The sequence below is a fragment of the Ammospiza caudacuta genome, chromosome 8 (assembly GCF_027887145.1).
Source record: "Ammospiza caudacuta isolate bAmmCau1 chromosome 8, bAmmCau1.pri, whole genome shotgun sequence".
In the NCBI taxonomy this organism is placed as follows: Eukaryota; Metazoa; Chordata; class Aves; order Passeriformes; family Passerellidae; genus Ammospiza; species Ammospiza caudacuta.
This window is the reverse complement of record NC_080600.1, coordinates 5,816,958-5,833,768: the sequence shown is the minus strand read 5'-3', so window position 1 is coordinate 5,833,768 and position 16,811 is coordinate 5,816,958. Positions and strand designations below refer to the sequence as shown.

At 49.6% G+C, this 16,811-nt stretch overlaps 1 protein-coding gene across 1 annotated transcript; it reads right to left on the bottom strand.

Moving 5' to 3' along the window:
- Window positions 1-4,187: 4,187 nt before the first annotated feature.
- On the bottom strand, window positions 4,188-16,582 carry ASB18 (ankyrin repeat and SOCS box containing 18). Its single transcript, XM_058809923.1, has 5 exons — window positions 16,199-16,582; window positions 14,469-14,736; window positions 7,258-7,756; window positions 5,858-5,971; window positions 4,188-4,444 (listed from the first exon to the last, which is right to left on the bottom strand). The coding sequence occupies exons 1-5, from the start codon at window positions 16,506-16,508 to the stop codon at window positions 4,259-4,261; spliced, it is 1,377 nt and encodes a 458-aa protein (XP_058665906.1). The 5' UTR covers window positions 16,509-16,582; the 3' UTR covers window positions 4,188-4,258.
- Window positions 16,583-16,811: the final 229 nt, after the last annotated feature.

Genomic DNA, 16,811 nt, shown 5'->3' with positions numbered 1-16,811 from the left:
ACGCTGTTTCATTACCGGGGCCACTTCGGGGTTTGATTATCGCCCTGACGAGCCCCTGCTCGGATGGTGAGAGGCAAACTCGGCTTCCCACCGGGATCACCACCCCCTGCATCCCGGGGGGGGCTCCATCCTGCTCCAGAGGGGACAAAACACCCGACGGGACGGCAAAACCTTCTTTTTCCCCAAATTATTTTTATTATTTTTATGTGATTTTATTTGTATTTTCCAGTGGGAGGGCGCGCATCGCTCCTTAATCCTCCCCAGCTCCTCACAATCAGAGAGGTGTGTGCAGCAGGGCGGGGAATTCCCATTATTTGGAAATTGTTTTGCAGCTGGACCATCGGTGCTTTAATACCGCAGGGTGGGAAAACGAGCAGGAGCAGCCCAACCACACACACACACACACACACACACACAGAGGGGAAAAAAAAAATAAAATAAAAAAATCCTCGAGGAGAGACGAAGGTCTCTGACATTTTTTGCCTTAATAGCAGCTTAATATTAAACATCTTTCATAAAACACGCACATCCAGATCTACTTAAAAAGGAAAAAAAAAAAAAAAAGAGAAGAAAAAAAAAAAGAAGAGAAAAAACACAGAAAGCCTTCATTTCCCCCAAATGTGTGGCGTGTGCAGCGCTGTGTTAGCTGCCTCAGTAATTTAATTGGAATGAAACGTGAAAAATGTGTCATTTTTTGAAGAATTTATGCATCACTTCCTGGAAATCTCATTGTCTTAACTAGCAGCCTACTGTGTTCTGTTTAGCAGGCATAATCGCATTTTTATGTGTCTCCGTATTAGAAGTTAATGTGACCTCCCGTCTTTAGCTGCTGGAAAATAAAAATAATAATAGCCAAAAATATAATAATAATAACAGCAATAATAAAAACCTCCAAAAAACCTGAAAAACCGAGAACATCTGCATCAAAACAAGGCGCTGCCAGGAAGAAAAAAAAAATCTAAAAAAATCTGTATTTGGGGTATATATAATTTAGAGTATATATATATATATATACAAAGCCCGCCAAACTTATCAGCCCCAGCTGGGAGCATCATCCCACTCGGAGCATCATCATCATCATCAGCCTTATCATCGTCATCATCATCATCATCATCATCATCATCCCACCCGGAGCATCATCACCATCATCCCCAGCACCAGCACCATCCCGCCCGGAGCACCCTCCGGCCGCCGCGCTGCCCCCGCCGCGGGCAGAAGGGCTCGAACCGAGGGCAGAACCTCCCCCGCCAGCCCCGAGGGCTCGGAGTCCGTTTTTTAGAGTTTTTTTTGGCCTCTAAATCTCATTTTTCGGCTCTTTTTGGGGGGGTCGCGGCTGCCCCCGACGGCCGAGCAAAGCGCGCCCCCTGCCGGCCGCGGGGAGCAATGCGCCCCCCACTGGTGTCCCCTCCTGTCCTCTCTTGTCCCTTCCTGTCACCCCCGTCTCCTCCTGTCCCCTCCTGTCCTCTCTTGTCCCTTCCTGTCACCCCCGTCTCCTCCTGTCCCCTCCTGTCCTCTCTTGTCCCTTCCTGTCACCCCCGTCTCCTCCTGTCCCCTCCTGTCCTCTCTTGTCCCTTCCTGCCTTCCTGTCACCCCCGTCTCCTCCTGTCCCCTCCTGTCCTCTCTTGTCCCCTCCTGTCCTCCCCTGTTCCCCCCCGTCCCCCCCTGTGCCCTCCTGTCTTCCCGTATACCCTCCTGTCCCCCCTGTCCCTCCCTGTTCCCTCCTGTCTTCCCCGTCCCCTCCTGTCCCCTCTTGTCCCCTCCTGTCCTCCCTGTCACGCCTTGTCCCTTCCTGTTCCCTCCTGTCACCCCCTGTCCTTCCCGTCCCCTCCTGTCCCCTCGTGTCCCTTCCTGTCCCTCCCCATCCCCTCCTGTCCCCCTCCTGTCCCCCCTTGTCTCCCTCTGTCCCCTCGTGTCCCCTCTGAGGTGCATTCCCCGTCCCACCCCTGTGCATTTGGGGTTTTGGGTTTTTGGGTGTCCCGGCGGCGCTCTCTGCGTCCCCCTCATCTCACACGGAGGTAAAAGGTGACAAAGAGCAGCGACATTGAGCTTGGCTTGGTTCAGATGAGGGTCACGGCTCAGCCGGGATGGGATTTGCCTGAATCCCCGACAATTCCCACCCAAACAAAGCCCGGAGTCCCACAGGCACGGCGCTTTGGGATGGGGACACCCCGGGAGACACAAAATGTTGGGGACACCGCGCGGGGCAGGGCTGGCAGCGCTCGGGCTGTCCGTGGAGGGACAGGGACGCTGTGGAAGCAGCAGGTGGGAGATGGGAGAGGGGAAAAATTGTTTAATTCCTTCTCCTCCTCATTTCCATGCTCCAAGGGCAGCAGCTCTGGGAGCCAGGGATGCAAAGTCCAGCCAGACAGAAAAAATGAATTATCCATTAAAAAAAAAAAATATTAAAAAATTAAAATTTATATATAAATATTGCATATAGAATATAAATAATTATATATAAAACACATGCAATTTTAATATATAAATACATATAAATTTTTATATAAAATATACATTTATATATAAAGTCACATAAAATTATAAAAATTATATTACAATAATTTTTATACATTATTTATATATTTAAATAAATAAAAATTCTATATAGAATATGATATACAGAATTTTATATAAAAATATAATTAATAATAATAGAAAATATAAATTAATTTATAATATATATTTTTAACATATTATATAAATATATATAATTTTTTTATATATAATATATATACAATTTATTTTATATAAAGCATATATATATATAATAAAAAATAGACAATATATATAGATAAATACTGAAAATTTTATATAAAAATATCCATTTCTATATAAAATTATATCTATATTTATAAATATATAACTATAGAAAAATATAAATTTATATATTTATCTCTATAATTATTTACAAATATATACATGTATGTGTATGTATACATATGTGAATATATACACACAATTATATCTAATATATATTTTTATTTATATGTGTATATGTGTGTATATATGTATATATGTGTATGTATGTGTATATATGTATATATATGAATTTATACACACACAATTATATCTACTATGTATATTCATATATTAAAAATACAATACATATAATTTTGTGTGGGTTTTTTTTTTTTTTAACCAAACGAAACTCAGGTTTAATTGAGGACTGGAAGAATTTTGGGGAGCACTGTGGCAGGAGGACAGCTGTTCTCCCAAGGGATGCACGTGTGCAGGAATTAACCTGGGGAGCGTGAGGGTAAATCCTGGCTCCTCCTGCTCCCTTTGGCCAGGTGACTGTGGGAAATGAAAGCCCAAACTGCACAATTTTGGGTTTTCCAGCCCCCTCCTGTGCCAGCCTGGGGACAGTGACAGGCACAAGGGGTATGGGAGGGGCTGGGACATACACTGTGTCACCCTGTGCATGAAGCAGCCACAACATTCTAGGTGGCTCCTACATTTTTTAAAAAATCGAATTTAAATCAAATTTAGGGTCTTTATTAATGCTGCTACACTTTGCATCCTGCTGAGGGGCTTCTACACAGCCCCTCTGCTTGTGCCACTCCCAGGGGAGATTTATCCCAGGGGATTTGATGCTCACCTGGGCTGGTTTGGGTCCCCTGGGCTGATTTGGGTCCCGTGAGCTGGTTTGGGTCCCCTGAGCTGATTTGGATTCCCCAGGATTGGTTTGGGTCCCCTGAGCTGGTTTGAGTCCCCTGGGTTAGTTTGAGTCCCCTGAGTTGATTTGAGTCCCCTGGGCTGATTTGGGTCCCCTGAGTTGTTTTGGGTCCTCTGGGCTGGTTTGGGTCCCCTGTTTTGGGTCCTCTGGGCTGGTTTGGGTCCCCCTAAGCTGATTTGTGTCCCCTGTTTTGGGTCCCACGGGCTGGTTTGGGTCCTCTGGGCTGATTTCTATCTCCTGAGCTGATTTGGGTCCCCTGGGCTGGTTTGGGTCCCCTGGGCTGATTTTGTGTCCCCTGCCCTGTGCCTCCCTTCCCACACCTGAGCAGCCCCCGCTGCTTTGCAGGGATCCTCTACAATCAGCATTATTCCTACCAGCCACTAATCATATTATCACTCTTTGTAATCTCCTTAAAGCACAATTAGAAGGGGGAAAAAAATCAACTTATACAAATTTCCAGCCAAAAGCACATTTTATTCCTGGGAAAACCAGGATTACAAATGGAGCCATCCACCCACCACGGTGACGCTGACAGACACGGATGCTCCTGAGCTCCATGGATGTGCTCCTGGGTGTGCCCCCTCACAGCACCACTCCCTGGGGCTCCAGCAGCAGGAATTCCTGCAGGGCCCTGGGCAGGGGCAGCAGGGGGACGAGGCAGTGGCACTTGTCCCCAAGGTGTGCCCGGATGGTGGCGCGGCACAGGTGCTGCAGGCTCCGCGCCGTGCCCGCCAGCCCCAGCAGCGACTCGTAGAACGCCTGGTGCTGCTGCAGAGAGGGGACAACGGGGACAGTGCCACCCACAGGAGCTCTGCCACCTGGGGTCACACCTCTCCTGGCTGCCAGGGAAGCTGGAGGTGTTCAGGGATAAGGGTTGGAGGGAAGGAGCTCAGGTGTGGCTGTGGGTGTGGGGAACTGACACAGGGAAAGGGTGGATGAGGCGTTCTGGAATTCTCCTGTGGAACTGGGACCTTGTGGACTGCAGTTCTCCTGTGGAATTGGAACTTTGTGGACTGGAATTTTCTTGTGGAACTGGGACCTTGTGGACTGGAATTCTCCTGTGGAACTGGGACCCTGTGCACTGCAATTCTCCTGTGGAACTGGGACCTTGTGGACTGCAGTTCTCCTGTGGAATTGGAACTTTGTGGACTGGAATTTTCTTGTGGAACTGGGACCTTGTGGACTGGAATTCTCCTGTGGAACTGGGACCCTGTGCACTGCAATTCTCCTGTGGAACTGGGACCTTGTGGACTGCAGTTCTCCTGTGGAATTGGGCCTTTTGGACTGCAATTCTCCTGTGGAATTGGGGCCTTGTGGACTGGAATTCTCCTGTGGAACTGGGACCTTGTGGACTGCAATTATCCTGTGGAACTGGGACCTTGTGGACTGGAACTCTGTGGAATTGGGACCCTGTGGACTGCAATTCTCCTGTGGAACTGGGACTTTGTGGACTGCAATTCTCCCATGGAATTGGGCCTTTTGGACTGGAATTCTCCTGTGCAATTGGGACCTTGTGGACATCAGTTCTCCTGTGGGAGCACCTTGGGGGAAGCCAGTCTCGGGGAGGGTGCAGCAGCATCCCACAGAAAGCTGATGGAGAAGAGAGCCTGCCCCTGAGGGAACTGGGAAACAAAGGAGGATTGGGCTGTGCAGCCTCAGCCGTTCCTTAATCTGGGGGGATAAAATCCTTTGTCCCATTCCTCAGAGCATGGTGAAGACTTTGTTAGCATTCCAGCCATTCCTTACAGCCTGTGGGGCCAGGAGTCATCCCAAAACACCCCAGAGTGGGCTGCCTGTACCTGTTGCACATCCAAGGAGGAGCTTTTCCAACCAAAAGGAGAGATGTGGGCTCCTGCTGGGAAGTGCTCTGGCTCCAGGCTCACTTCCAGAGGCTGAGAGTGGATTTTATGGCAGTCTGGGGCAGGGATGTGGGGTCTGAGCATGGTGGAGGTGGAGGGATGCAAGCCTGGAGGAATCAGGTGTGTGGTGCTGCTCTAGGGAAAATTCCTTTTGTTTCTCCTCTGTCCCAGTGAAGTTTGGGTGGGGGGGGGAAACCAAGTCTGGGGGAAAATAAACCCTAATTCTGTGGAGAAAACAAACCCTAATTCTGTGGGGAAAACAAACCCTAATTCTGTGGGGAAAATCCCCTCCTAGGGTCTCAAAGCAGCAGGGCTGCCTCACCTGGAACACCTCCTGTGGCACGGCCTCTCTCCACTCCTGGGACACCGGGATTTGGGAGTAGGAGTTGAAGAGCACCTCGATGACCTCTGGCACAGCTGCACAGGATCTCAGCACCTGTCCAGGGATGGTGGGAGGGCTCAGACAGAGAGGCAGGCCAGAGGGGACAACACCCACCTGCTGCAGCTGGGGTTTGTCCCACCCCAGCCCGCTCCAGGCTGGGACAGCCCTGTGTTGGGATGGGGCAGGCGTGGGGTTTCTCCTGGTGCCTTTTGGAGCAGTGGGAAGTCCCACCCTGCTGAGGCATTTTTTCCTCTGTATGCAGCCCTTGCTCCTTATTTACATTTTTGGCTTGTGCCTGACATGGCAGGATAATATTTTCTTTATGGTTTGGTGTAAAACCAATGGAACGCAGAGCCACGAGGCAGCTGATGTGCCAAGCCTGTCTCTGATATTCCCTAGGCAGGGAAAAACCCCTCTGAGCCACACTGGCTCCATCCGGCCCTTCTTCTGGGCCTTCACTTCCATCACTCCCCAGCCCCTGCCCAGACTGGGAAGCTCTCCCAAATTCTCCCACCCTGCCACCTTCAGATGTCCCAAATCTCCCAACTGTCCCTGTCATTTTATGAAAAATCACTTTGCCAGGATTTCTTCTCCTGGGAAGCTGGGAAGCTTCAGTTACTCCATGTTTTGCTCCTCTGGACTGCAATACTTAAAGCACAATTAAAAAAAAAATTAACCTATATAAATTTCCAGCCAAAAGCACATTTTATTCCTGGGAAAACCAGGACTAAAAATGGAGCCATCCATTCACCACAGCAAGCAGTGACCCTGACAGACATGGATACTCCTGTGCTCCATGGATTTGCTCCATGGAGCAAATGTGATTTGGTGAATTGTTTACCCAGCACGTGAATTGCTTTAACTTAATGACCAATCCCAGTCCAGCTGTGTCGGGACTCTGGTCAGTCATGGGTTTTTTTATTATCATTCCTGTTTTAGCTTTCTGATGTCTCCTCTCTCTTTAGTGTAGTTTGAGTATATAATTTTCATATAATAATATGATGTGATTGATATGATATGATATGATATATAATAATATATCAGCCTTCTGAGAACTTGGAGTCAATTCTCCTCTATCACCTCGTCCTGGGGACCCTCAACAACACCACAACAATTAACAACCACACCCAACCTCAACCCCCCAGGTGCCAGGCGCTTTCTGGGTGCCATTTTGGGGCCGGTACTTTGATGAAGACCTGGAGCCAAATTTTCTGGGCGCCATTTTGGGGCTGGTACCTTTCTGAAGGCCAAGGGTCAAATCCTCTGGGAGCCATTTTGGGGCCAGTACCTTTCTGAAGACATGGGGCCAAATTTTCTGGGAGTCATTTTGAGGCCTGTACCTTGCTGAAGGCCGATGGCCAAATCCTCTGGGATCCGTGGTTGAGCAGCAGCTGCACGGTGCGGTGTGGCCGCAGCTCGGGGCGGGAGGCCGCGGCCTGCAGGGCCCAGCCCAGCGGGGACACGCCGTCGTAGTCGATGGCGTTGGCGTCGGCGCCGCGCCGCAGCAGCAGCCGCACCAGCTCGGCGTTGGCCACCCCGCAGGCCCGGTGCAGGGGCCGCCTCCAGCTCTCGTCCCGCGCCTCCACGTCGGCGCCGTGGTTGAGCAGCAGCTGGAAAAGCTGCAGGGAATGGTCGTCCTGGGCCGGGGCCTGCCCGCAGAGCACGTCCAGCGCCGTCTCCTGGCGCGCGTTGCGGGCGTCGACGTGGGCGCAGCGCCGCAGGTAGAGGCGGGCGTGGTGGCAGAGACGGTGCCTGGCGGCCACGTGCAGGGCAGTGTCACCTCCCACCTCGCTCGGCAGCTCCACGGCCGCCCCGTGCAGCAGCAGGAGCTTGGCACACCTGTGGGAAGGGGTTTGGGGTGGTGTGGGGTGAGACATGAGGGATGGTGGTGTGGGGTGAGGGGGGAAGTCATGCTGGAGCTGGGATTTTTGGGAGGGTGGCACTGTGCCCTGATGCACTCCACAGTGAGGGCAGTGGTGGTTTCGGCAGTATCTCCCTCTGCCCCTTGACCAGGGTCATGCATGGATGGTCATCCTTGACCATCCTGGACTGTCCTTGAATACCTTGACCCTCCTTGACGATCCTGGACTGTCCTTAGCCATCTTGACCATCCTTGACCATCCTGGACTGTCCTATGCCTTGACCATCCTTGAATGCCTTGACCATCCTTGAATACCTTGACCATTCTCAATCATCCTTGACTGCCTTCAACTCTCCTTGGCCACCCTGACCATCCTCAACCGTTCTTGGCCATCCCTCACCACCTTGATCATCCCTGACCATCCTGAGTGTCCTGGACCATCCTTGACCATCCCTGACCATTTCTGAACACCTTGACCACCCTAGCCTCACTTGCTTGGATATAAAAATGTGTTTTCCCTCCCCTTTGGAGGAACCCCACACCTGAGTTGTGCTCCTGCTCCAGAGGATTGTGTTTTCACACGATCACAGAATATCCCGAGCTGGGAGGGACCCACAAGGATCATGGAGTCCAAGGGAGGAGCACCAACCTTTAACCCCCTCCTGCCTCTCTAATTTTCATCTTTTCTGTCAGCTCAGGTGCCACTGGAGCCCTGGGGGAGGATCAGGGCTGACACAGAAGCAGCATGAGAGAGAGAGAGAAGTCCCAGCCTGATCCTTACAGCAGCAGGAATGGGGAAGAAGAGGAACCTCAGGGAGGAAGCACAGCACCAGGATATTGCTTGTTTTTCCTGGCCCAGGGGAATGCTAATGAGTGTGGGGAAAATATCAATAATAAAATAATGAGATAATGCTAATAATGCTAATACTAATAACAATATACTTGACTTTTTGTGGACCTGCCTCATCACCTCCACAAGGGTTTGCTGGGGGGATTTTCACTGTCCTTGGCAGTGCAGAATCTACAAACACCTCCCTGAGCTGCTTTTCCTGTGCACCTCAAGCCTGAGATACCAGGAAAAATCCCTTCAGGATCTTTTCCTGCACCTCCCAGGGGTGCCAGCCCTCACCAGAGGCTCCACCACAAATGCTCTACTTGGGCTGTGGTTGCCTGAGAGTGGATTTAGGTGGGGTTGTACCATTGCCAAAATCCTCAGGCCCCCACTTACCAATTTCATTTTTTGCACTAGGATGCTGAATCCCTTTCTTCAGGAGTGGTTTGTCTCCCTGAGGCTTTTTGGGGCTTGCTGACTGCTGTTGAAGGGATCACTCAGACTCTTGGTCTCTTTTATTGGTCTTGGCTATCCTTGTCAGCAGGGAATTTGAGGCCATGATTATGATTATTCTCTTGGGAGTTATGAGCAAGGAGTGATCTCTTCCACTGAATGGAAAAGGTGGGAGCCTGGGAGGATCATTTTCCTCCTGTTTGGATATCTGGGCATCAGCAGGTTCTGGGTAGATGCTCTGGTTAAACTCTAAAATCTCTATTGATGAATTCATGAGCTCCAACACTTCCCCAGCATTTCTGGCTTCCTGTATTTTCATTCTCAGCCTGGTTGTTGCCACCAGATTGGACTAAAATCCCATTAAATAAGGCCCAGCAATGGCTTGTTGCTTTTTCAAGGACTCCTCTACAATTTTCTGGGGATACTGAAAGAGCACACTGAGTTCAGCTTTCTGATTATCTCAGCACAAATTCCGTGGCAAAATAGGTAAGTTTGTTTTCCATCCAGCCTGGTGCCTAATTTTGACTAATTTAAACTCACTTCCAAGTAATTTGCAGGTGATGGGTGACATCCCCTTGCTGGACAAGTCACTTCTAAAGGTAAATTAAATTTGGGGTGAGTGGTGCTGGTGCTCCCTGCTCTGAGCTCCTGGATCAAATGGAATGGGAGAAAATGATTTGGGATTGATTTTTTAATCTCTTCACCCATCACAGAGTCAGGGCAGGATGTGCCCATTGCCCTCCTTATGGCTCCCACTGGCTGGTATGAAAGCCACCAGGCTGGGGAAGTGGGATTTGTTAGAAATGGGATGTGAAGAACAGCCAGCAGGAGGAGCAGGAGCTTGGGGCAGCGGAGGCTGCAGGGAAATTCCCAAAGTCCCAAAAACCCACTCAGGTTCCAGATTCCTTAAGGAAAAGCCTCCTGTTTGATTTTCCCTCCCATCCCCGAGGTTTATCTGTGAAAGCCCTCATTTTGTCACGTCTCAGAGGGCAAGGCCAGCCCTGTGGCTGCTTCTGGGCTCTTCATTTCTCTGTCAGGACCCAGCCAGGAGCTGCTCTTGCCCAGGTTCCCAAAACGATGGCTCCAAACGCTCCGAGTGCTGTATTTAGCAAGGCTGAACAGAGCAGAGGATGAGGTTTAGCACTAGATGATGCTAAATGCTGGCTTTTATTCCCTTGCAGTGCTGCTCATTCCCACAGCCCCAGGCATTCCCACAGCTGCCCAGGATGATGCTGGAACAGCTGGAAAGTGTTTGGAGCATGCTCCTCTGGGTCAGTCCCCATCTCCTGGAGTTTGGGAGCCTTGCCTTGGCCTTTGCAGGCTCCTGCCTTCCTGCTCAGCTCCTGTTTCCTGCTCCTTCCTCCCATTCCCCCATCCCTGGTGTTGCTCCCCATCCTGGTGCTCCTCGCACGGAGCCCCTGAGCTCCTGCATGGACTCATCCCACCCTCCATCCCCCACCCCTCACCTCTGGGGGCTTGGAGGAGCTGGAGAGCTCTGACTGCAGCTCCCAGGGTGGGGGGAAGGCTCGGAGAAGGGAATTGCTCAGCTGGAAGTGGGGGTGACACCTTCTTGTCCCATCCCCTGGCTTCCCAGAGCTCCTTCCTTGCCGAGCTCTTTCCTCCTGTGCGAGGCTGGAGAAGGGAAATTCCTCTCCAGGCAGGCTCTCCCTGGCCTCGAGGGGAGCCTGGGACATCCAGGGAGCTCTGGAGGAGGGCTCTGCAGATGTTCAGCATCTCTCCCTGCCGTGATGGGAGGCAGGAGCCGTGTCCTGCATCCCTACCAGGCCCACGCCCGCTGTCCCCTCCCCTCCCCGCTGCCGAGGCTCTTCCTCTCCCCCTCAATTATTTTTATTTTATTTTTTTTTTCGGGGTGCCAATAAAGGCAGGCTCCTTTAATCATCCCCAGCTTTAAGAGGGAAAAGGGAGAGCGCCAGGGAGAGAGTGCAGTGAATTTAGAGACTCATCTTACCCCACCATGTTAATTATCTCGGCTGTAAAAAAGAGGTCAAGGAGAGGAACTCTACTAAATAGGCCGACGTTGGCATGAACAGCTCCTAAAGTGAAGAAGGTAAGACTGAACTTTACTGGAACTTTTTTTTTTCCATCTCTTCAAAAAGCTCCTAGATTAAAGCTCTGATATCCTTTTTGTTGAAATCTCATGGATTCTGAAGCTCAAATGGCTGGAAGGAAGCCCAGATAATTTTTTTTTATCCCAGTCACTGAGAGGCTCAAAGGTTTTAAGTCCTGCCCCCATGGTGAATTGCCGAGTATATGGGAATACAGAGGAACCTGGCACATAGGTGTTCTGGCCATTGTTATCGAGAGGGAGAAAAATAAAATAGCTCTCTATGTAGGTCAATGACCTGCTCTTTGTTGTCAGTAAAAAATTAAGGATGACCTAAAATCTACTACTCGACGAAAAAAATAATAAAATTAAAAAAAAGGAGGTGAGGTAAAGTAGTCTCCCCCTAATCAAAGAGGAAATGTTTGTGTTACCCGAAGCTTGACCTCCTCAGTCTCTAACTTTAGCAAAGTCTTTGCTATTGAAAAAGCAGTGGTCGAAACCTCAAACCCTGTCTGAAATGTCTATTAATTTTTGATCTTTCAAGGGAGTTGGCTCAGTTATTGTAGAAGCCCCCGTAGCGCCGGGCGCCGCAGTTAAGAGGCTCGCAGCATTTCCATTATAAAGCCCCAATATTCCAGGCCTTACAACTCAGCTGTTGCCACCTCGGGGCTGTCTGATCCCCTTGGTGGCTGTGCTGCCATCCCCCTCTGCCTTCCAAGGGAATGGAACATGCAAATCAGTGAGAGCAGATCCATTTTTTAATGCATCTATATAAAATAGTTATTTTTTTTTCCAAGCTTGGAAGCAAAGACCTCTGTGGTCCAGGAGATCCTCTGCACGCCCTGGGGTGGTTTGGTGGCCCCATCTCTTTAGGGAGAGAAGCCCAAAATCAGGGAAGCACTGGGGTTTTAGGATGAGGTTGGAGGTGGAAAGGGCGCTCAGGTGAAGGAATTAAAGCCAGAGCTGCCTGCAGCATTCTCCCTCTCCCATCCCGCTCCTTCCATCCCTCACGGCACCAAGGATGTGTTGGATTCATCCCCGGATGTTTTTGGCTGAACCAGGAGTTGATTAATAGCTGATTTTTGGACATCCTGCAGAGGCTCTTATTGATGAGCAGGGATCAAACCTTTCCCTCTCTGGCTGCTTTCCTTCTCCAGAACTTTCTCCCTGCCCATGATATGCTGGAACCTTGCTTTCACCACCTGCTTCCAGGTACTCTTGCCTGCCTGGAGGGCAGAGGATGGAAGACAGGCTGGCTTTCCAGGGAAGCTGACAGGTGATGGAATTCACTGTGGCCCTGAGCAGTTTCATCAGGATAATATCAAGTGGCTAAACTCTTTATTAAAAAAAAAAAAAAAGAAAAAAAAGAAAAAAAAAGAAAAAAGCAAAATATCCTGGTTCCATGTGTCTAGCTATCCAGGCACCTAAAGTCCTACAGAAACATATTTTTCTGTGCTTTTCCATATTTTTCCAGGCAATTTTTATGCTCATCTGTGTGATGCAGATGCAGGGTGGGATGTGGGTGCACCTGGAGGAGCTCAGCCCTGCCTGTGAACCAAGGGGGATCCCTATATGGCTTGTGTGGGGTGAGGGGGTGGGAGCACTGCTCCACAACCCATAAACCCATCCTGAGCATCTCCTGGGGAAGCGTGCTGGATCTGGGCTGCAGGACACACTGATTTTAGGGGAAATAGTCAGGAAAGAGGAGGAAGGAAAGGCTGAGGCTGGGCTGTCCATAGGAAGAAGACTTGGGCCGTGCAATGTGCCTGGCACCAAAATGCCCTTTTTGTCTCTGCTGTGGCAGTGGGGAGATGTGGGAGTGTGTGGGAAGCCTTGCCATGGATCATGGCACCTTTTTTGGTTCATCTTTTTTGCCTCCAACAGGCAGAGCTCCTGGGCTGTGTGCACAGGGGATGCACAGCAAGGTTAACACGGAATGCCAGAGCGGTTTGGGTTGGAAGATTTGGGCGGAAGAGGTTTTACAGCAACTTCTGTGAGCCAAGAAGAAGCTTGAGAAGATCCATGTTTGATAAGAGGATCCATGTTTGATAAGAGGATCCATGTTTACCCCTGAAAGAATTTCCTACCAAGGTCACTGGCATAGAAACCAAGCAAGAAAGAAGGATAAATAGGAGAATAAATAAGACAATAAATAAGACAATAACTAAGATAAACCTGCAACTGCCTATTCCAATAATTGTGGCATTCACAGTCTCTGAAAAAATTCCTTTGCTCAGGATTTTTCTCCTGGGAAGCTGAGGAGCCACAGAGAAAAGGAAAACAATTCTTCTCTCATTTGCTTCTCCTGTGCTGTGCTCATGTGCAATGTGTTTGGGGATTGTTCACCCACAGGTGATTGTTCCATTGGGCTCTGCTGTGAGTTGTTTTGGTTCTTTGGCCAATCAGGGCCAAGCTGTGTTGGGACTCTGGAAAGAGTCACAAGCTTTCATCATTATCTTTTAGCATTCTGTAAGTATCCTTTCTGTATTCTTTAGTAGAGTTTAGTATAGTATTCTTTAATATAATATAGTATGATAAAGTAATAAATTAGCCTTCCGAGAACATGAAGTCAGATCCATCATTCCTTCCTTCATCTGGGAATTCCCTACAAATACAGTAAATAATCACTTTGTCTCTTCTAACCAATGAGTAAAGTGTGAACTTCTGAGCTTTGTAAGAATGTATAAAAAGCACGCCTGCTAGAATAAAACCAGTTTGAAGCCATCTGGAAATGGAGTGTTGTGGCCCCATTTCTCTTCACAGAGAAAAGCAAGGCCCAATTTCCCAAGCATATCACTGGGATTCACATTCTCTGAACCTCAGAGAAAGAAAAAAACAATTCTTATTTGCTGCTCCTCCTGTTGTTCACAAGTGTAATGCCTTGTGGAAGATTGTTTACCTGAAGGAAATTGGTGATTGGATTCTGGTGTGTTTGGATTCATTGGCCAATTGAATCTATGTGTGTGTGTTGGGACTGCTGGCTGGCAGTCACGAGATTCTGGGCAGTTGAGTTGGGTGCTTGTGCAGATTCAGTTTGGATGCAATGAAATATAGTATAGAATAATATAGTACAGAATAATATAGTGTAATAAAGTAATTAATTAGCCTTCTGATAATAAAGTAATTAATTAGCCTTCTGATATCGATGGAGTCAGATGCATCATTCCTCCTCATCATCGGGGCTACCTGCTTTAGTACAGAGCATCTCCATCTGTCTCCATCTCAACTACAACAGAAGGGACCTCAAAGCCAAACCCATCCCACCTCATTCCAGGGCAGGGACACCTCCCATTGTCCCAGCCCCATGCCAGCCCCAGCAGCGGGTGGGTGTCGTGCTTACCGCAGGGAGTCCTGCGAAGTGCAGAGGTGCAGCGGGGCCGTGCCGCGCTCGCTGAGCAGGTTGGGCTGGGCCCTGTACTCCAGCAGCAGCTCCACGCAGTCGCTGTGCGCCCCCAGGCAGGCCTGGTGCAGGGGAGCCTCTCCCCCCGGGGCCAGGTTGGGGTCGGCCCCGCGGCGCAGCAGGTGCCGCAGGCAGTCGGGGTGGCCATGGCGAGCGGCCAGGCACAGAGGGGAGCTCAGCTCCAGGCGCTCCTCCAGAGCCCACAGCCCTGCGGGACACGGGAATGGCTGTGGGACTCACAGCCCTGGATGGGCGTGGCACTCACACCCTCTGAATGGGTGTGGCACTCACATCTCTGAATGGTTGTGGGACTCACATCTCTGGATGGGTGTGGCACTCACACCCTCTGAATGGGTGTGGCACTCACATCTCTGGATGGGTGTGGCATTCACATCTCTGGATGGGTGTGGCATTCACACTCCTGAATGAGTGTGGCATTCACTCCTCTGAATGGGGTGTCACACCCTTGAAAGGGTGTGGCATGCACATTCTCTGAAAATCCCTTTGCCCAGGATTTTTCTCCTGGGAAGCTGAGAAGCCACAGAGAAAAGGAAAACAATTCTTCTCTCATTTGCTTCTCCTGTGCTGTGCTCATGTGGAATGTGTTTGGAGATTGTTCACCCACAGGTGATTGTTCCATTGGGTTCTGCTGTGAGTTGTTTTGGCTCTTTGGCCAATCAGGGCCAAGCTGTGTCAGACTCTGGAGAGAGTCAGGAGTTTTCATTGTTATCTCTTTAGCCTTCAGTAAGTATCCCTTCTGTATTCTTTAGTATAATATAGCATTCTTTAATATAATATATATTATAAAGTAATAAATTAGCCTTCCGAGAACATGGAGTCAGATTCATCATTCCTGCCTTCATTAGGGTATTTCCCAGCAAATACAATAAATAGGGCTCTGATTGTACCTGGTCCAGTCCTGCCCCTTCATTCCCTCTCCTGCCCAGCAGCCTGGTGTCTGAGGCAGCTCCTGACTCCTCTTTTCCCATTTCTCTCTGGCAGCTTTAGGGGCTGGTTGCGCTTGGTGGCTCTGACTGCAGTTGGCAGGAGGGGAAACAAAACCCCCTCAGTGTGTGCTCATCCAGGAGTGTCATTCCAGATGGAATCAGGTGGGCAAACCAACACCCTGCTGGCCAGCAGGGCACCCAGCCCCATGTCCAAGTGGATGGCAGGACATAAAAGGAATTCCCCAGGAAAGGAAAAGCTGACTTTGCTGGGAGTGAAGGCTCCCAAGCAGGTGGGAGGGTAATGGAGGGCTGGATTTGGGATGTGCTGGCTTTGGGATAGCCACAGAGAGGAACTGGGTTTCCCAGCATCTCCAGGACCTCCTGGATCATCTCCTGAACACCTGGGGCCATGGGGAGCCTCATCTCAGGGCATCTTATCCTTCCTGATAGGACCATCAGGAATTTGGGCTGTGAGCCCTCCTGAGAGCATTCCCAAAACACAGAATGCCTAACCCCAGCCTGAAGAAATCATGTGGATGCACAGATTTTACACTTCCACTGGGTTAGTAGGAGCAGAAGAGAATAAAATATTAAAAGTGATGAATATTAATGACCAGAACTGTGGGCTAACCAGAAACCTTGGGCACACCTAAGGCACCTCTCCTGGTCAGGGTTAGTAAATACCCACTGGTTTCATTTTCATTTCCTTCAAAGGAAAAGTACCTGAGAGTCCATAGGAGGCCTGGCTTTTCACCTGCCACTCCAGCTGGTTCTTACTGATCTCAAAGACCAGGTTGACATCTTGGTGGTACCTCTCAGTCAGGAGCTGCAGGCTCCTCAGGTCTCCTGTGACCAGGGCTGTGTAGAACCTGGCGATGGGAGCACGAGGTCCCAAGGGATGCTCCAAGTCCAACTTGGAGGAAATCCTCAGCTTCCCTGTCCCAGCTCCTGGTGCCTGGCTCATGCCAGTGCTTCCTGGTGTGCAGGTCCTGCCTGGGGGGATGGCCAGGCTTTTATAGCCCATTGGTTCCATCCTCTTGGCTCATTGTCTAATTATAATCCAGTCCAGGCTCTGTTGTGGAGTATTTATAACTCCAGAGGGGCTGGAGCATGATGGACACGGGCTACAATGAGGGTCAGGTGGTCATTGGGCCATGCTGCAGCAGCACCTCTTGGATTGAATTGCTGGATTTTTTGGAGGGTCCAACTTGAGACAGAAGTGTTTAGGCTGGGAGGAAAATGGTGCCTAATGTTTAGGAAACTAAAAAATAAAAATAAAAATAAAAAATTAAAAAATTTAGTCATGCTGTCTGTCCATCCCCAATAACCTTATTTG

Excerpts from the sequence above, each read along its gene's own strand:
- ASB18 (XM_058809923.1), bottom strand. The coding sequence starts at position 16,508 with ATGGAACCAATGGGCTATAAAAGCCTGGCCATCCCCCCAGGCAGGACC. Across the intron at positions 14,737-16,198 it reads GGCCTCCTATGGACTCTCAG|GGCTGTGGGCTCTGGAGGAG; the intron begins GTACTTTTCCTT and ends CGTGTCCCGCAG. Across the intron at positions 7,757-14,468 it reads ACTTCGCAGGACTCCCTGCG|GTGTGCCAAGCTCCTGCTGC; the intron begins GTAAGCACGACA and ends CCCTTCCCACAG.